This window comes from Glycine soja, chromosome 12, assembly GCF_004193775.1.
Source record: "Glycine soja cultivar W05 chromosome 12, ASM419377v2, whole genome shotgun sequence".
Lineage (NCBI taxonomy): Eukaryota > Viridiplantae > Streptophyta > Magnoliopsida > Fabales > Fabaceae > Glycine > Glycine soja.
The window spans coordinates 819,395-840,470 of NC_041013.1; the positions used below are offsets into that span (position 1 = coordinate 819,395).

The following is a 21,076-nucleotide window of genomic DNA, read 5'->3' on the forward strand; positions in this document are numbered from 1 at the left end:
TTTTACCTTAATTGATATCATTATTGGCTGAAAAATGAATATAACTAGTCATCAATTGTATATATAAAATAATATTTTTTGTTAAAAACAATACAAATAACTATTTTCCATTTTTAGTTTACAAAACTATATAATTTTATTAATTAAAGAGTAATTATAATCTATATATTTTTATGATTTAAATATTTAGGTTGATAATACAAATATTTAATAAAATAATCAAAACAAAACGTAAATATATTTAATCAATGAAAAATATAACCATAAAGTTATAATTAATTAAAAAATATTAAAATCAATCGGTTAACAATTACAATAATTTGAATTAATGAACATTGGTATGAGTTTAAAATTACTATGTTGTCCGTGTTAAATTATTTTATAATAGCAATCAATTATAATTTTCCATTTTTATTTTGGTGTATAAAATTACTCATTTTATTTTAAAATAAGTGTCACATTTTAAAAAAAATTATCCAATAAAATAGATATTTTTCTTTAAATATCAAACATATAAAGACAAATTTTCGTTTTGGTTTCATATACCACATAACAGTGATTTTCACTAACTCATATAGTCAAAGTGTCATTACATACACATTCCTGTTCTTGACACTTTGATTATGAGTTAGTGAAAATCACTGTTATAAAAATGGGTTTGATCCAACTGGTGAGACTAGGATTCGATGACCTAATTTCGTTGTTGGATTGTTCATGCATTTGGTTTGGAATGATCCGGTTAAATTTGATCAGTTTTGAAGAAACTCAGCGACTCGGTCGGTTTTACAGACCCGGACTGGGCTATCCATGCAAAAAAAAAAGCGGTGTGCAATGCAGGGTGCTCACCTCCTCGATCTCCACGATGGTTCTGAACCCGGGGTGGCCGGTGTGGCGGGCCTCAGACGAGGTGTCGTGGACGGACGTGGAGTACTGTAAGGGAAGGGGGAAGTGGTACACGGTGGCAGAGAGGGCGGCGTGGGCGTTCGATGACATGGAAGTTGTGATGGTTCTTGTTGAGAATAGTCCCACATCGGATGTTTAACAAACTTGATAAGTGCTTATATAGCTGGGTAGACCACCCCCTTATGAACCGGTTTTTAAGGGGACCTTTCGGATGCCTTTGTTGCCCGATGGGTGCCGCCAGTCCTCGCTTTGTGGTGAGGAGCCCTGACTTAAGGAGACGTGTTAAGAATAGTCCCACAGATCCGGTGAAAGGGAGGTTGGTGGTGATTGGCACAATGGTGGTTGGGTGCGGTGTTTCTACACCACCACTGTTTCTTCCTTAGTCATGTGGGATTCTTGTCCTGCAGATATTAGTTCTCTTTAGCTAACAGATGCCACGCCATGGGTATAGGAGTTAGTTTTCTTTGTAATTTTCTAACTGAAAAAAAAAAATAACTAACACAATTGTGTACAGATTAATTCATACGCTTGTTGATTTAATTTGAATTTTTTAATAAAATTCAATCAAATGAATGCAATTTTTTTTGATTGATTAAGAATCTTTTATTGCTATTTTTTTTCTTTCAAAATGACTTACTAACGAGAGTGGCAACGTGGTCCATTTTTAAATGACTTTAGGAGGTAAAAATATATTTTAACATAGATTATAACCATTTTTATTGTAGAAACTGACTCATGATTTTATTAATAAGAGAGAAGAAATACATTGTGGATCATCAAGATAAAAAAATAAGGAGTAGCATTGTGTAAGCAAACTTAACACAAAAGTTTGGAAAATGATCTGGCTTGGAACTGCATCCTTAAGTTCCACAATGGTCACCCTTGAATTGATCAAAACATGAATAAAGGTTTGTACCATGGACGGTAAGTTTCTAAAAGAATTTTGTGTGTGCATGCGTGGGAATGAATAAAAGAAGGGTTTGAAGGGGTGGGTATGTAACAATTAGAAGTATAATTGAGGCCTTGAGGGTGAGTGGTCACTGAAGCGACAGCGACTGCAGTTCTTGGTGGCTAAGCATTCTGTGTGGTTTATGCCATTCCCGGACTCCCTGGCACCAATTGTTGAATAATAATAATAATGATCATTTGGAACTCATGCTTCCAATCTGCCACCTCACCATTCATATAGCTTTGCCCAGCTTTTTAATATTTCTATTTTTTATGTTCTAGTTCTTCATCTGAGATGCTTAGTGCTACATTCTCAAGTGCTAATGAATCAACAACTTCTCTCTCACCGTATTGAAGAGACACCGATCGAGATTAATTGACCCTTCCTTGAATTACACACTATGCTAAGTGCTAACTCCCATTTTTATATGGAAATTACCTAGTTTATACTCAACTTCAATTCTAGGTACATTTAATTGGTTTCGTTTTCCCGTTCAATTTTGTAGTCAATCCCGTTCATAATAAGTCTCTACTTCGCATTTCATGATGTATATATATTTCAAATTCTTTCCTTTTCATTCGCCACCTATTTCATTAATTTGTGTTTGTTATCTCCTGTTACGTAAAACTCACCGCAATATTATATACAAGGTTAATTACTTTTTTTTTTGTCCTTAATTAAGTTTGTCTTTTTACTTGTCACGTTGAATATTATTTTTCGCCTTCCATTTTGGGCAAACGTTGTTGCTCACGATTCGTTCAGTAGTAATTGTGGTAACAAACTAGCAATAGTTGTCATCTTTTAATTTCTAGTGATATTATTTAGTGTAATGAGAAATGCTTTTACTACCTAGCCTAATACTATTTTAAACACCCTCTTTATTATTAACTGAAATTTACAAAATTTTGTGATACTTATTTTTTTTTATAGTTTTATAATTTTTAATGAATTTTAACTAACCGTAAAATATGCTTTTGTAATTGTTCATTTGAACACTGGAAAAATGGAGTTAAACTTTCGTGAGAAATATACGTGGTAGTTGAAGAGTTGTTGCTGTTAGGCTTTGTAATCACCATACTTGAAATTAGTAGTATTATTTCATTTGTTAAGATACTTTGCATCCATTAAATTAATCTTAATCCAAGTCAGCCCTCATTTTACCTTCTCGAATCTTCATAACCATCGTTCACAAGTGACATGAGCCATGCAGCTCTCGATGCCATGTGCCACCTTAAGTTCCTATAATACCAAGCATAAAAGATTCAACTATTCATCCTGTAAATGTGACAGGCTTTTTTTTTTTCTTGTCTACCCGAGTTTGCCTAAGTATGTTATATCATATATAGTATAATGTACCTAATATAATTAATAATAATTAGATAATTACACTATAATATGCAATGTATAACAATTGTATATTCTCTCTCTAAAAAACATAATTATATTATTAACTAGAATATCCAATTATATTAATTAGGATACACATTAACTGCAACAATATAGTATCGTTGGATACACAACTTTGCTTACTCCAGATATTTTTAGGAGGGGCGGTGGATAAATATGGAGCAGCAGAAGATAAACTTAAGACTCTTAATTCTTAAGGCTGGTGACCAAGAAGTGATGGTCTGTAAAACACATGGCTTTGGGCAATCTCAATACGGTCACGAGGATCATTCATTGTCTCATCTCGCAATGCTTGAAGAATTGCCTCTACTGGAGATTCCCTGAATATTAGAGTTCAACAAAACCATGGAAAAGTTAGTTTCGTTACTGGATTCAATTTTTACATTGCAGGGAAAACTTCTAAGTACTACACCTAATTACTGTATCTGTATGTCAGATGATGCTGGAAGCATAATCCATTGATTTTAATAGACTTATCCCATTAAGTGAGGAGAGAGCATTACAGTAAGGTAGCAAAAATTATTACCTAATTATTAGTATTTTATATAACATCTTCAAGATGGGGCAAAGCTCCACTGGGGCAACGAGCTCGTTTTCTTCAGGATTTAGGACATTTAAGCTGGACTGACTAAGTAGCTCATAGAATGCTTTAACTGCAGAGACTCCCTACAACATGCACAACAAAATATACATCATTGATAAGCAGCAACACAAAAACTTGAATGAAATTCTAATCAGACAGCAAGAGCCACAAAATCTATACCTGAATTGTCCCCTTGCCCTTGATGCTGTCACCCATTTCAAGGCTCAACTCCCCTTTGGCCAACTTTTGCCCATACCATGCATTGCGACCTTTCAACAACGTTACATACGTATCAGCCAAGAGAGGCCCTGCCAGTCTTTCTGGTTCTTCTGCCAATAGATGAGTTATAAAAATCATCTCAGATGTGCAGTGAGCAAAGTACACTGACTTGCTGGTGGCACTCTCATTTGTTAAAGCGGCTACCATTCCTGTTAAATTGAAGGTCGTGAGTACAAATTACAAGAATTGAAAATATTAAGAGTGCAATATACTATGGTGAGATAGAAAAGGAATTCAAAGCTCAACAGACGAACAACATCTAGAAACTCAATCCAACTACAACATGAAATAGTATGTCAGCCTCTGACTGATATCAATTCTATTCTATTGGTCTATCTGACACAAAATTTTATTTGAAAATTGAAAATTTATTCACAAATTATTTCTATCTGATAAAATCAAGACCTCAGGAATGAATAATTTAAGTAATTGCATCTTCTAAATACTGTTAAAAAAAGTTGTTCTTGAAAGTCAAGATCATCAATATATTCTTTAATACATTTCTCTATGGAGAAATCATTAGATCAACTCTGATCAGTATAATACAAGGATTACAGAGCTCCTTTCTAACAATTAGTATTAAATTTAAATTGCAACGAATGAAGAAACAGATCTTGAGCTGGAGATAGTATTTAATATTCATAAAAACTCAACAAAAACAAAACCAGAGACAGAAGCACAGAATTGTTGGCTAAAAAATCATTCCTAATCTCCAACCCAAGGGCTCTGAATGATATCTGGCAGAAAAAAAATACAATAAGCAAGCCTCTTCAGTGAGAAATAAGAAATTATAAAAAGGGAAAGATGCTTGAAAAGTAAGGATTCACGAAACCAACAAATCCCTACAATTGTAGGCTATACATGTTTAATCTCTATCAGTTTCACAAAAGCAAATACAATAAGTTTGCACTTCAAGGAAAAAACAAAAGATTTTAAAAAAGAAAGGAGCTTGGCAGGTGGAAATTCTCTTCCTCTAAATACCTTATCTTAATATCTAACAACTCCCAAATAATATTTAGCATGAGAAAATGCAAAACACTAAACTCTAAAATTTTTTTGAAAAAAAAAACTGTATGTACCTATTTGCTTCTGCTAAGTTGTTCTCTACAATGTAACCACATAAACTAGTTTTTACCTGCTCCAATAGCATATACATTCTTTAATCCACCCATAACTTCATGAGTAACAAGGTCACCATTATCCCACACTATAAAGTGGGGCTGCCTCAAAAATTTTGCCAGTGGTTTCCTCCACTTTTCTGCCCCACATATCCTAGCGTTTGCATATTCCTTGTTGTAAATTTCTGAGGCAATGTTAGGACCTCCAAGGTAAAGGATGTTCTCAATGGGGACTCCAGCTACAAAACATGATAGAGACAGTGAAGGGGATGGAAAAAAAATCATTTAGTTAGTATAAACTATAAACATGCCAACAAAATTAAACTGAATTAAAAATTCAAATTACAGGACAATGAAACAAAAACATAAAGTAAGAAAATAGCTAAACACAGAACCACACTGTAAAAAAAAAGGTTTAAATCACATTAAAAGAGGATTAAATTTATCATCAAAGATGTATTCAAATGCTCCAGAGAATATACAGACACAGGGAACTTCAAAGTGCAGAGAATTCAAACAACATAGTTCACTACAAAAACAATTAATGAAATGAACATAAATGTATCTCACTTGCTTGATTGATCATTAGCGTGGGAGTTATTATCCGTGGTTCAGGCCCCAATTCAGCCTCCACACCCTTTGCTAAGGAAATGATGGTAGGCACTGTGATTCTCTCTTTCCAGTACTTGCTAATTTCTTCAAATACCTCACGGGTTTCCGTTGATGGCAAGCCATTAATCACAATATCTGCGTCCCACACAGCCTCCTGCAGGTTTGTGACAACCTTGAGAGGGCAAAGAGGGGTGTCAATCATGTTCAAGCAAAATCCATCTTTCAAAATCTCATCTGCATAAAGGACACGATCACCCAATCTTCCCTCAACATATTTCAAATACGCACATCGCCTAATCAGCCTTCTCAATACATCCTCCCTCGAATTGATAACCTCAAACAAATGCTTAGCCAAGGCTCTATCAACCGTTCTTCCGGGTCTTCTCCATATCCTAATCAGAACCTTTTCTCTTAAACCACCATAAGCCTCCTGCAACATAGCTGTGAATACACTACCCCAAGCCCCAGCTCCAACACCAACTATTCTCAGTGGATCACCATCCACTTTCCCCATTAGCAGACGAAGTTCATCAAGCTTCTCTTCCAAATTGCCATTTACAGTTTGGACAGAACCATTGGAGCATGCACTGTGAGTCACGGCTTCACCGTTTCCAAACATCTTTGATCTAAATGACAAACGCTGAGAGTTATAAAGTAAAGATCTTGAATTCCCACAAAACTTATAGTCGAAAATCTCATCCAAGTTCCAACCTTTTTGGCACCCAAATAAACAGAATCCTCCAGAACGTAAAATTCTGACTAACACCAACCACACCAATCACATTACACGGGAAAGGAAAAATAAGTAGTATTGATTTTGCAATAGAAGTGTGGAGATGCAATTTAAATGCCTATGAAACATGCACAGTAAGAAATGTCCAAATCGAATAGTTTTGGTAATGTAATCTCAACAAACCAAACCAATCGTGGCGGCGTGAAGTTGAATTTGCCTTGCCATGCCCCGCGCGTCAATCGAATTGACCAACTTCAAAATGAAATTTGAAGAAGCTGCTCGGTCACCTCAGAAACTGCCATTGCATTTGCTGAGTGAGTAACATGTCTCATTGGAAGAGTGAGACATAATTATTCTTAAATTTCACCCTAGTCTGTAATGAGCAGTAATGTAAACTGTTGTTGTTTACTGTTTATTCCTAGCTAGAGGTTTTAAGCCATCAACAAACATAATGCAGAGGTGAAAAGTAGCAACGAATAAAAAAATGAGGAATGATTTCTTCAACCCTGTTTTAAGGTGAAAATTCACATAATTTCATCGCACACAAAAAAGTCCGATTCATTCATCTAGTGAGTCAATTTGAATAATATTAAATTTTAAGTCATTTTAATTTAATATTTTATAATTTAGACTACTTTCTCCATTTAAAAATTGATCAACGATTTCAATTAATCGGGAATTAATATTATAACTTTTGTTCTAGTTCTACCTAATTTACTTAATAATACATTTAAAGAAATTGAGAAAGAAAGTAAAAATATTTTAATGAATTTGTTTCACTAAGTTATTTATTAATTTTCTTAATCTACGTGAAAAAATATTAAAAGATGATGAATATGAAATTGAAGGAAAATATAAGTTGTTTTAATTTTTATTTTGTTTTTTTATAAATTTTTAAAAGAAAATACTTTATTTTATAGTAACATTGAATGCAAAATCATGTTAATGTAAATACAAAATACCATTAGAAATTGTTTTAGATATTATACATTTTTTAATACCCAATTAAATTTTTTTTAGGTCAACTATATAGGGTTCCAGTTACAATATCATTTTTTTGGGTCCAAGATCGGCTAAAAAACAATTGAATTTAAGCATCATTGTGTGTTTGGTCGTTAAACATCAAATTGAAAAACATGAGGTGGCACTCACATAATATATAATTGAGTAAAATATATTTTTAGTTCTTTTCCTTAATCTTATTTCTAGGTTCTGAATTTTTATATTGTATAATTTAATTTCTGAACTTTATATAAATTTCTTTTTATCCCTCGACTTACTCTCCTATTTTTATTTTTTTTTAACTTGAGATTGTGAAAAGGAATTAAAAATATGATTTTTATAAGGGATCAAATAACACGATATAAAAGTTTGGAGACTAAAAACAAAATTTAACAAAAATATTGGAATTACAAATATATTTTATCATCTTTCATTATCTAAGTGATGATAACTGTCGCCATTGCTTGCTTTTGCTTCTTCAGTTCAACATTCACCTTACTCTCCTATTCAGCCTTAGTCACAATACAATAGGAATCATTCTATTTTTTTTACCATGTTTCAGAAATAGTGTGGGTTCGTTATCGAATCTAATTTATCATCTCGTGTAATTTCAATTCAAGCATAGACATCACACGAATTAGATTGCCAGCGTAAATGTTGAGCCCTAACATCTCCCTATTCAAATTCTCATAGGACAGGGATATTCACCACTTATTGTCAGCTTCACATTTCAATGATTGAAAAATACTCTTTGGTGGGATCATGAAAAGAAAATCATGCTCATTAAATGAATCCAACGGGCAAATACCTAATGTCTCTTTCACTGTGATGGTAACCTTATTATCATGCCAAGCCTCACCCTTAGTAGCAAAGTGCCACTTATTAATGTTTAAATGCTTCCCTAAACAATGGATATGTTGAGATATCTTGATTTTTTAATGGGCAGACTTAAATTATAACCCCTACTCCAGACTCATCATAATTATAACCTCATTTTGTGTATAGTGGGTTGGTATAATCTGAGGGTTAAATTCTAAAGGATTTATTGATGTATTCTTTTGTATCAGTTCTCGCAAATTAAAGAAATAAGAAATTTCAATTACCCTTAGAAATAAGTCGCATTTGTTCAACCACATAAAATATCTATAAGTTCTCCTTGTTCTCTTGATTAATTTTCATTTTTATAATATTGTCTACGCCACAAGAAGTGTATCATCAAGACTCTAGGTTTTCAGGGCTCGTTTTGATGATGTTCAAGATGTCTACTCATGAATTCAATATTGAGAAATTTAATGGATCCAATGAATCCATTCTTTTAAACTTGAAGGTGGAGAGGGAGTTCTAGTGTAGCAAGGATGTGAGGGAGAAATTTAATAAATAGAATGGTTTCACTTTTTGGGTTACTTCTTCAAGCAATTAATGCAATACGTGGGGATACTTTTCACAAAACTTAATATAAAAAACCTCAATAGTAATCGATCATGTTAAAACTGGCCTTAATTAAGTTTAAAAAATAGTCACAGGGAGGGCAAAACTTTAATTTCTTTTGTAGCTAAGTAGAAAAGTAGGTGAAAATAAATAAATTATATGAAACATTTTATGCTAATTAAAATAATAAATTTAATTATTTTTTTTAAAAGTATTATATTATTTTCTTCTCAACATAAAATACACTTCTTTCTTCTCAATTTCATGCTTTATTAGGGAGGAAATAATTTTATACCTGAGACCCATAAAACATTATTTCCTTCTTTCCTATTTTTGCAAATGAAAATTTGATAATTTTATCATACCTTCCTCTTTCTACCCCCTCCAAGATCCAAGCAAGCAAACAAATACACACACCTTAATGGGAGGCTAAGCAAAACAACTAAACAAGCAAGTTTAATTCTTACACCGCTTAGTATATACATATCATCCAACTTGCGGGACAGGTTCGTGTCACTTGCAAAAAAGAACCTCAATGGGCCTTCTACTTTGCCAAAAGAGCCTCAATGGGCCCTTTTTGCATACTCATGAATTATATACCTTTCCAGTCATTATGTGAATGGATTCATCATTTAAGAACCTCAATGGAGTATCACATTATAAGTAAATAATTAATAAATTCTGTCAAAAAAAAAGTAAAGAAATAATTTTTTAGAAAATGTTGCTTGCATTTAATGTTATAGGCATCAACATCACCAGCAAATTATGTGAAATTTCAAGAACTCTCATATGGAATATTGAATATCAGAATGTGATTTCTGGTTATTCAACTGTAATATCATTATAAAAGGACTCATTCTCAAAACAAACAAAAAAATCAATATAAAAGGACTCAAGATATTATTTGGAGACCGAACTCTTGTTCGGAGTTTGCATGTATTCTTGTTTATGCTGCCAAAAGTACTGCGTCTGGATTTCAAATGTTATCTAAGAAAGTTGGTTGATTTTCACTATGGTGTCTGAACCATGAACTCAAGTATTTATTTGTTTTAAGTGATTTGAATGTAAAGCTTACTGCACAGTGCACAGTGGTTGAATCTTGTACAATATAGTTTCCATGTACTCATTACTGGAATCTGGACCCGATACAACATTTAAGAGACAACATCCATATCATATGCTCAGCTGTCTGTCAGCCCATAATTCCCATTGATCAATAGATTCTTTCTTGTCTTCCATAATTGGTAGGGACTACCTATGTCCGGTCCATTACCATTTTGAGGGGAGTTATAAAACTATGATAGTATTTCACGTGCGAAGAACAAAACAAAATAAAATATTTTGTTATATTCTATTCATTCTCTTAATTTGGTTCCACCATTTTAGTAGAATCAAAATGTACCACCTTTTAACCCTCCAAGTTCGATAGACATGTAAATGTATTATTTTTAAAATGCCATATATAAAATAGAACTCATATCATGTTTTTTTTATTTAACAGTTTATCAAATTAATGCTACCTATATGATTGGATTTTTTCTTTTATTTTTTGATACATCCTATATATATTTTATACATTAAGTTTCTTTTCCTGACTAATTATTAAAGATGCACCAACCAATCTGGCACTAGTTGGTGCTTGATTACAAGGCGCTTTATGCAGATGGTCCCCCCCAGCCTAGCTTTTCTTTTCTGTGTATGATCCTCCAATGAGCAATTGTAATAATTGGCAATATCAAGAAACCAAAGGCGGTATAAGGTAAACGATTTTCTTTGCACTTAAAAAGTTATTTATTTCAGTTTCATACTTCATATATGGTGTTAATTCAAGTTTAATATTCATGCAGGTGCAAAAGATACCTTGCTAATTGTACTAGTTTTACTACCATAAAGACGATGACAGACATTCATAAGACACATAAAACAACTTGTGCAGTTATCTTCAACTTTCCTTTCGTACATTTCTTACAAAAAATGGGTCTTTTTCTTTCAAAAATAGTCAATGCTTTGCTTTTTTATTTGTAACTATGGTCATCTATGCAGCTCTTTTTGAATTCTTTCAATTTCCAAGCCAGCAACAAATCTTCTGAACCGATGCATTGTGGTCTCATGTACGTGGAAAGGTTGTGCTTTACTATTTGATGACATAACTTTAGTCCATTTTGTGTGGTTGTCTGGTGAGTGGTTCAAAACCTGAATCCAGATCGAAGCAAGCTTTTTGAGCCAAAACATTCTGGAGCAATGAAGGTGATGCTTGTGGTGCAACTTTCACTGGGTGATGTTTATTCAAGTGAGCAATGGAAATGGTCTAGAAGCAACCAAAAATCATTACCCCTCTAATTCTGACACACTATCATGGAATCTCTTGAGCAGTAACACATTTCTCCCTATTTCAGTTAGCTTTTTAATAGATCTTTTCCTTTTTAGTGATGGGAACAATTATGCATTTATAACCAAATAAGGAAAAATATACCCCACTGGAAGTAGTTGGAAAAGCAGCAGGGATAATAAAAAATCGCAAAACGTTGAATGATTTCCAGTAGTATTATGACATGAACGTGCATAACTTCAAAATTAAGATGTTAGGGACTAGGTTTAAGAAATAATTTCACTTTTATTATTTTTTTGCCATTAATTCACTTGAGAAGCCATCAGTGGTTCCTAATTATGCCCATGTTGTTCTTATTCTGACAGTAACAAAAATACGCTAGATAAGTTCTGCTACATTGATGAGTTATGACTTATGATGCTTCATTTAGACAAAGCACAGCGAAAAGAGCAGAGCCTAAAAACAAAGTTTGTTGTGGTTAGTTAATTATCCCATTTTTCATGAATGATTGCTCCTGTGCAAGAAGTAGACCATGGTTTATGAGTGTATAATTTTACTAATGCTACAATTTTCTTTTTTAATTTATCAATTACAGTATATATTACTAAAACACACACACACCTTATTTTCAGTGATATGGATGGCATCACTATTTTGTAGCTGCTTTCACACACTATCACTGGCAGTGAGTTATGAATTGCCGTGGACTGATATTCGTCATCCTTCATGTGAGGAATATTCAATTTTACATCTTTTTCCATATTTTTGCTAGAGTAATATTTGTTACTCAGCATTATATATCATCTTATCTGTATTTTTTGCGAACGTATATATATCTTTTTGTGGTGGATACATAAATATCTGTATTTATAATTTAATGAATTTGGCTACATGAGAGATAGAGAATATATAAAGGAGTATTTACAAAATTGAAAGTATATACGTTGGTTCTAACGCTGATAATATTTATAAGTTCTTTGGAAACCCTACAATAACTAATGTGTTTTGTTGACCTAATCTCAGCCGGACCCTGCTGCCTTGGTGCTACACTCAGCATGTAAGGCAATTTTCCCATCAGTAATCATACATTCATACACTAACAACTTTTTTTCTCTACTATCAATGAACCTTCTTCCTTTGCATTCTTTATGGTCTGTGTCCAAACCTGTCTGGATCATACTTACAAGATTTTCTTTCATTTTGGCAATGCCATGAAGGACTTTTCTTTTTCAGATTATTGATTAATAATAAAAAGTGGTCATGAGAAGGTTATTGCTTTTTGAAAAATACGTTGGCCAGGAGCGAGTATTGCTAATGGATCATAAACAGACTTTCTCTGCAGAAAAGTCTCCCAGTGAGGACCAAAATGGGCCCTCCATTCTTGCTGTGTGTTGTAGTGAGGCAAATACTGCTTCACTCCAAGTTGTGCACTTTCACAGAATTCTAAAATTCTTTTGTTCTGACTTAGTATGTGCTCTAGGCCGTCAGTTCCAGTTGAAGATGGAACTGCAGATGTAAGAAATGCCACTAAGTAGAAAATAGCTTCCTCTGGAATCACAACAGAAGTTCTGTTGTCCCACCTGCAAACAAAACAACATGTCAATTAAATATTGACGACTAAAATATTTGTTTGTAGAGTTAATACTAATATATTTTCTGAACCATTCATTACTTTGATTTGTTTACTGGGTAGATAAGGACCGGGCCATTGCTAGTTTCTGTAAGGATATTCCCGAAGACGACTTCTGCGAAGTTGTGTATTTGGCTTTTGGGTATTAGAAGATTGAGCCACGGATGTGGAACATCCCACAAGCCTTTTGAACGCAACTTGACCTCTGATATGTGCACCCTGTCTAAGAAATCAACAAATGTGACTTCTGTTGAAAAAAGGGTCGATGGGATGTAGCTTAATCGGGACAAATGTTCCTCAACTTCCTGCACAAGCACACACACAAAAAGAAAATAAGTGAGACACCGTTCATTTAATCAGACTTTTTTTTTCTTTCCTAAAGAAAATTTATGACCAGTGAGTTAGATTGAGTGTTGCTGGCCTCACCTGATTTGCTGCATCGATTTCTTCCACGTTGAAGTATTTGGCCATTTCAAGACAGAAGAGAGTTCTTCCATCCGACTTGAAATGACTAGCTTGAACCGGGTCTTGTGGGTTGAAGGATAATCTCCAGTTATTTAACAGACCAGTTCTGTTTATTATCACAAATCCTTCAATGTAGTCAAAGGTGTTTTCTGCAGATATTAACCTTTCTTGGTCTCTTGTGAATGCTGTGAAATCTGAGTACAGCACTCTAATCCATTTTACCTGTTCCAAAAAATAGAAAATTTTTAGCTATGACTACTTGTGTGCTCTCATAACACAACCTAAAACCAAAAAGACTTTGTTTTGGTATAGTCACTGATTCATTACCATGGCAGGTGCTGGCTCCAGGACAATTCTTGCCCGGGTTATAATGCCAAATTGGCCAAGCCCCCCAAGAACGCTGTGAAAGAGATCCCCATTATTCTCTGCGGAACAGTTCACCACCTCCCCTGTTCCTGCATCCATTCATTGACCATGCTTACTCATCAAAGTAGGGAAAAAAAAAGAAGACATTTTCTTTATTTGAAAACTTATTTGCAGCCAGGATCAAATGAATTAGTAGTTCAGAAAAGACAACACAGTAAATTACACAATTATTCATTTTCTTTTTTTAGAAGATGGTTTTTACAAACTTTTTTTATTTTTTATATCAGTGAATATTAATTGTTAGTTTTGACAAACCTGTAACAATCTCGAGCAGCTGAACATTACTTATTTGGGGACCATGCCTAAATGCCTGGCCACTGACACCAGCGTTGGAGAGAGTGCCTCCAACTGTCAGATGCAGGTAGTCTGTCCACGATCTTGGCGCCAACCCGTACCTTAGAGTCTCATGCAATATGTTTATCCACAATTCGCCACCTGAGACATCCACGTATGGAGGAGAGTTTCCCACATCAACATGTACCTGCATTTCTGGGACCTTGAGTGATTCCATGTTTATCACAACTCCTCCATGGGCTTGAGCCTGTCCCTGCAGCGAGTGGCCGTGGCCCCTCGCTGCAACCGTGAGGTGCGAGCTAGGACCCATCAGCCAGATATGCTTTATGGTGGATGCGATATCAGAAACTGATTCTGGTTGCAGCACTGCCATTGGATGATATTGGTACCTGTTGCCGAAGTCCCTTGCTGCATGGCTTAGGCTAACTTCATCAAAATTTAAATGCCCTCCTAGGGGAAGTGATTTCAGTGAAGAGGGGATGCTGGAAAGACACAAGTTAAGCCGAATGGCTATGCAACTAAGGAACAATATCGTGAAGCTTTTGAGGAACAGAATGTTGTGTTCTCCAAGAATGTTATTACGAGGTGGGTAATGGTATCTCATTTTTTTTATTTTTATTTTTTTTCTTCTGCTGAGAAGGTATGATGGTAGTCGAAGGAATAATTAAGCAGCGTGATTTTGTAGGTGCTTTGTGAGCACGAGGAGGAAAAGAAGAAAGTGATGGATTGGAGAGTGGAGGAACTTAAGGGTTTGGGCCAGAATTTAAAGGAGTTTGTGGGTGGCTTGGTCAACGTAGCCTTGTTTGTTGATCAGTTATGACATACATTACGATGAGGAGAATGCGTATGTGGACTGCTTACTTGTTATGAAGAGAGACGCCAAAGGCATCACACAGTGAGTGACACAGAAGCCAAGTTGAAGAGGAAAAGTAACATCAAAGACAGATCACACAAATCTTCTTCAACTTTTCTTTTTCAAACAGTGGTAACCACAAACAATTAGTGCATGTTATGTTATAACAATAACATGAACGAAAGACATGTTTCAATTTTTTGTTCATTAACCAATTTAAGGATATATATGCTTTTCCGGATTTAGAAATATAAGTCCTTGCTTCTTCTTTTTTTTTTTTCCACAGTGCGTATTTCTTTCTCTTTTGCCCCTATGGACACGTAAGTTATTTTATGGTGTTGGTACTGAGTCCACTATTGTCGGAATGTAAACATCGCGAATCCTGCTATTAGATTGGATGAGAAGGACTCGCGGGATGATTTGAATTCATTAAAGAGGGAGAGATGAAACTTGGTGGGGTATGTGTTGGTCCATGAGACACGTGAAGTTTCATTATTCATTTGTAATGTAGCTATAGGGACCTCTTCTCTTCTCTTTTGTAGGCCATCCTTCAAACAAGAAGAGCAAATGGGAGAAACAAATGAAACACAACACTGCTTGCTACTTACACACATATCTGCACAACTACCAATGCTATAACTATTCTGTCGAATCTTTAGTACCAATCTCCAGTCTATACTTTCTTCATTGTTTTTTTTTTTATTTGGGTGGGTATTTTTACTCTGATGCTACTAGTACTACTACTATAACTTTACGGTTAAGTATTTGAGAAATGGGACCACTGGTTAGGTAAGCATTTTTTTTACCTTTAATAGCCGGTCATCAACCAGTGAAGCCCTTCATTGGTTATTAAAAAATGATGAAAAAAGATATAAAATTGGACTAAGGGGTTATTTTGTAAATAAGAGTAGTAGCCACCAAATAATAAATTAAAATTGCTGATTTAAGTCTGTTCAGAAGAGGGGTTTTCTTCCTATGGACGTTTATCAGAGAAGCACAAGTTAACAATTGTTGTGTTTGCACGTAGGGTTCGATAGTGATTATGACGATCATGCATTACTCTTTGAGCAGAGTGAAGCGGTGTTGTGTTTGGATCTAGGATTCGATGTTCGTGGTTACCATTTTGCATTGGAACCTGATAAGAGTTTAGACTGATTTTTTGGTCGTACACGATTGAGATAGGACGACTGATTTGGCGTTGGATGATTATCTTTATCTGAGATCAGCTTCGAAACATCGCTTTTGTGGTATAAGTATGTATATGTTGTTGTGTATTGGATTCAATCGATATAGTTTGTACTTCGCTTGGGTTGTTTGGGTTTGGGTCAGTAGTTCATGGTTTTCATTGTATTGTGGTTGTTTTTGTTTTGTGTGATTGAATTTGTTTGTGTATATGGTGGTGTAGGGCGATTTTTTCGGTGCTTGGTTGGTGTTATGGCTGAACAATGCGGAGCTACGTTCTGGAATGAAGATATTGAATGGTACTCAGTAGTTGGTGAATAAACTAATAAAGACATAAATGAAGAATTATCTGATTCTGTTGTGGAGTTTGAAGAAGACTGTGATCGATGATGAATGTGGTGAAACAGATTCCGAAGAGGATTCAATTGAAATAGAAAGTGAAGAAGAATCATTAGAAATGGAGATTGAAGAAGATTATGTTGAAAGTGAAGATCAGGAAGATTCTGCTGGAAATGAAGAAGAGTCTAATGAATATGAAGGTGAAGAAGACTGCTGAAATAGGTTTGAATGGTGATGATGTGTTTCAAAGTAGGGAGTCAATTACCATTGAGAATGACATTTATAGTTTTGACCTGAATGCATTAGGTGTTAAAGATTTGAAGAAGTGCTTGTTTTCAAATCTTGAGGTTGCTTATAATTTCAACTATTGGTATGGAAAAATGAAGGGTTTTGTGGTGTTCATAAAAGCAAGATATTGAGAAACATTAATGGAGAAGAAGTGCAGTAAACCTTTATGTGTAATAAGGAAGGTTATCGTGAAGATAAAGGTTTAACAGCAAAGAAACAAAAGCGAAGACCTGAAACTAGGTGTGGTTGTAAAGCAAGATTCCAAGTGCACATCGTCCTTAGGTCACACCTATGGCATGTGACAAATTTTAAAGATTTTCACAATCATGAATTACAGATTGGTATGCATTCAGTTCTAGTAGCAAGTCATAGAAAGATGGATGAGTGTGATATAATGCAAATGAACAGGTTGAGGAAGGCAGGGATTGACACACTAGATATCTATAATTCTTTTGCAAGTAAGTTAGGAGGTTACTTAAATGTTCAATTTGTAAAGAAAAAAAACATGTATAATCAAAGCAGTAGGCAAAGACAGCTAGCTAGGAGGCTCGGACGGTGCAAGTGCGATTGAATTTTTGCGTGTCTTGACATTGAATGACCTATAGATGTTTGTGTGTCACATAAAGGATGTAGAGGATAGGGTTGGGCATGTTTTCTGATGTGATGGTAGGAGCCAATTGGATTACCAATTTTTTGGGGATGTTTTTGCATTTGGAGCGACATATAAGAAAAACAAGCATCGATTGTCTATTGTGATATTTTTTGGTGTTAACAATCATAAGCAAACAATTGTATTTACAACTACAGTGATTGCACATGAAACGAACGGGACATATATATGGTTACTTGAGCAGTTTTTGGAGGTAACGAAGGGAAAGACACATTTGTTATCACTAATGGAGACATGACAATGAGGAATGCCATTAGGAGGGTGTTTCCAAGTTCTCGGCATCGTCTTTGTGCATGGCACTTGATGCAAAATGCATCAAGTAATGTTCGTGTTAAAGAATTCCATCACTGGAAAATTCAAACAACCAAACTACATTTGCATTAGTAAAATCATGAAACTAAACTACTATCTCAAACCATTATGCTATAAGTCTATACCTAAACACTCAACTATTCCAGCCTTGCCAACAACAACCTATTTTAAGTGACACCGTTCGACCCTCTCTATATAAATTTACTACAATAATGAAATTCATGCGAGTTCTGCCATAAAGCAAATCATCATGACAATCTAACTCAATGCAAACCAATAATGGATTATTAAACAAATAATTTACTCTTTGTTATGTTACTTGCATAAAAGATCATATGACAAGACAAACACACTTGATACTTGTTAACTCCTTGATAAATGTATCAATTTGTTAAAGTGATACTGTGATAAAAGACATTAAAGTAGTAATAGACAAGAAAAACAAACACTTGGGTGTGGAAGATGATATTTAGTGTAGATTTTTGTAGAAGTGTTAGATGTTTGATCTACCGAAAGTACTCGTGATGTAATGTTAAAATTTTTTCACCATTTAAAGTTATTTCAACTATTACTTTTCATCAACTATATTATTTTAATTATGATTCCTCATGTGAAAGAACCTAAATCACATCATTTCACTCCTAATCCTTAAGAGCTAAATCAAATAATTTGTTTTAAGAATAAAGATGTATAAATAAGACTAAATAACACATTTTATCCCTAGACATAGATTACCTAGAAGCTCCTTCAAGTTCTTAGGATAAAAATGTTTTCTCATTATTAAAATCATATAACATACATGTGAATGAATGATCAAATCATAAACAAGACAATAAACATAGAAAAGAAACAATAATATTGAAATAACATTAAATAGATAGTAAAGTGCATTACATTAAAGAGTATTTACTATCCAAGCCCCCAACAATAGATAATTTAGTCTCTCATAATCATAAGAGACTTTAAAACAAAAGATAAAAAAACTAGCGTACCCCATTGCCCAGAGGCTCTTCGCTATGCGAAGGTATGGGGGAGGGATATTGTACGCAGCCTTACCCTTGCATATGCAAAGAGGCTGTTTCCGGATTCGAACCCATGACCAACAGGTCACCAAGGCACAACTTTACCGCTGCACCAGGGCTCGCCCTCACTTTAAAACAAAAGATGAAACAAGAAAAATGGAAGAGCTCCCAAAGTGGATGTTTTTGCTTCAGAGCATGCCCTAAACGAACTCCCTCCAAAAAAATCACTATATAGCCTTTTATCTTCAAAATGATGCACAATCATATTTTCTGAAAATGACTATACACTAAGTCTACATGTGCGTGCTGAGTGCACATGTAAAATATAACTGACTGTGATCTTGTGCTAAGCTTACAAGCACATGCTAAGCGCCCATACTTGACTTCCAGTTTGACTTCACATGCCAAGGGTGCTACTCTAATTCTTCATTCATCTTTCATTCTTCTGATCATTATCCAAAACTCTACAAAATAGAATAAAATATTATAAGATTATTAACTTTAACATTCTTAAGATAAAAACTTAGAATCTAAATTCCTATCTTTTTAAGTCAAAAGAAAAAATTAGATAATTATGTAATCTAAGTGCACAAACTAAATATATGCATAACAATTATTAATACTAATGACCATCTTCTTCGTCTCAAGTCTTAACAATTATGAACTCGATTCCAGACTAAACATTTTAATTAGGATTAAAATCTTATATGCCAGCAAAATGGCATACAAAATCTATAAATGCAAATTGTTTCCCCGTAACCAAATTCGCAAATGCTTAGAACTGAACACCAATGATTACCCGAGACTCACATTGGCAATGACACTACTGAAGATGCAGATCATACGTCGCCATCGCTACTCACAGATTGGGGCGCAATGGTAGGCATCAAGCAAAACATACAGATCTCGTGCTAATGTTGTAGATTTTGTGGCGCTTGCAAATGGTGGCTCAATCGAAAAGGTCGAATGAGGATGTAGATCTCGTGTTAGCATCATCACGCAGAGGAGGAGACTCATCTCGCCGTGGCATTTCAGGATCTCCTAGGTTTCAACTTTTCCAAATTCTAATTAATCTAATTGAATAATTTGAAAATAAACCCTAAATGCTCATTTTATTTAGGGACTAAAATGCAAATTAAATAAAATTATACTAACAGATAGCAGGTAGACAACACCCCACAAATAAATGATCACATCCGTTCATTATTTTTATTAATATATCTAATGGTGTGTATGAAATATTTCACCGTAGACGTCACCATAACTTTTACCTTTATTCATGCAACTAGTAGTATCTTGGTCCAATGAGGATTTTTGCAGCATCATAGAGAGTACCATCTTATTGCCTCTATTATGGCCAAATGAATTTGTCACTTCATTAGATTGGCAAAAATGCTTTCGTGATCTTCTGTTGAAATTATATCGGGTCACCAATGGGATATGTACGGTTCTGGCAAACCTCACCAATGCCGGATCCATGTCTCGTGTTTTTCAGAAAGAAACATAAAGGCAATAATTTATGCTGTTGGTACAGTTTCTCTCTTCCTCTCTTTCCTCCTAGTGAAGTTGCAATGAGAATATTCTTTTTCATTTTTCTGGATTCTAGGCTAGCTATATATATTACTAAATATTTTTTTGGTTTCCCTTTCTCTCTCTAGTTATATTATATTTACTCACCAACGCTACATAATTTCAAGTGAAAGTAAATTTGGATTCTTAATCAAAGTCTCAAATTTAACTCTTATAAAATGTAAAAATATAATTAAATAAAGTTGGTTAGACAAATTTTTAATAAATATTAATTATTAATAAAATTAGTAAATATTTTACACTAATAACATAATAATAAAAAAATATTATATTTATTCATTTTTTAGCTATGACCCCCTGTCCCTTTTTATTAGCCACTTCTTTGTTCTTCTACAACATTTGGAATACTGCCTCGGTTCCATACCAAATATAATTAGACCATTTCAATTAGACTCATGGATCTTGATCATATAAACGTAACTGGAGTTCTTACCTATCTATGGTTCTAAACTTGTATTGCAGCTTAACTCTCAACCTGTTAACCACACTCAAAGTCATACAATAGAAGGTTGACCCCTCTCTCGTCCACTCTCTGGTGGAAGTGCTCGCCTTCCTTATTATATGTACATATTCTTGTTTTGGTATTTGACGGCTTCCTCGTTGGGAGGATAGTGGAGAAAAAGTATACACAGAATCTATTAAAGGATTCGTTGGTATGAAAG

At 34.3% G+C, this 21,076-nt stretch overlaps 2 protein-coding genes and 1 long non-coding RNA gene across 3 annotated transcripts; 1 reads left to right on the plus strand and 2 right to left on the minus strand.

The window, feature by feature from the left end:
* Nucleotides 1-3,270: 3,270 nt before the first annotated feature.
* Nucleotides 3,271-7,048, minus strand: LOC114380174 (probable glycerol-3-phosphate dehydrogenase [NAD(+)] 1, cytosolic). The gene is made up of 5 exons (XM_028339126.1): nucleotides 5,810-7,048; nucleotides 5,257-5,478; nucleotides 4,023-4,270; nucleotides 3,786-3,925; nucleotides 3,271-3,579 (listed from the first exon to the last, which is right to left on the minus strand). The coding sequence occupies exons 1-5, from the start codon at nucleotides 6,468-6,470 to the stop codon at nucleotides 3,453-3,455; spliced, it is 1,398 nt and encodes a 465-aa protein (XP_028194927.1). The 5' UTR covers nucleotides 6,471-7,048; the 3' UTR covers nucleotides 3,271-3,452.
* A 3,817-nt stretch (nucleotides 7,049-10,865) lies between these two features.
* On the plus strand, nucleotides 10,866-14,253 carry LOC114380176. Its single transcript, XR_003659673.1, has 4 exons — nucleotides 10,866-11,820; nucleotides 11,976-12,071; nucleotides 13,774-13,928; nucleotides 14,139-14,253. It is a non-coding gene; the product is annotated as an uncharacterized LOC114380176 (long non-coding RNA).
* LOC114380172 (cytokinin dehydrogenase 6-like) lies at nucleotides 12,288-14,848 on the minus strand. Its single transcript, XM_028339125.1, has 5 exons — nucleotides 14,120-14,848; nucleotides 13,766-13,893; nucleotides 13,400-13,660; nucleotides 13,016-13,278; nucleotides 12,288-12,923 (listed from the first exon to the last, which is right to left on the minus strand). Exons 1-5 carry the CDS (start codon nucleotides 14,760-14,762, stop codon nucleotides 12,602-12,604), a joined length of 1,617 nt encoding a protein of 538 aa, XP_028194926.1. The 5' UTR covers nucleotides 14,763-14,848; the 3' UTR covers nucleotides 12,288-12,601.
* Between the last annotated feature and the right edge of the window lie 6,228 nt (nucleotides 14,849-21,076).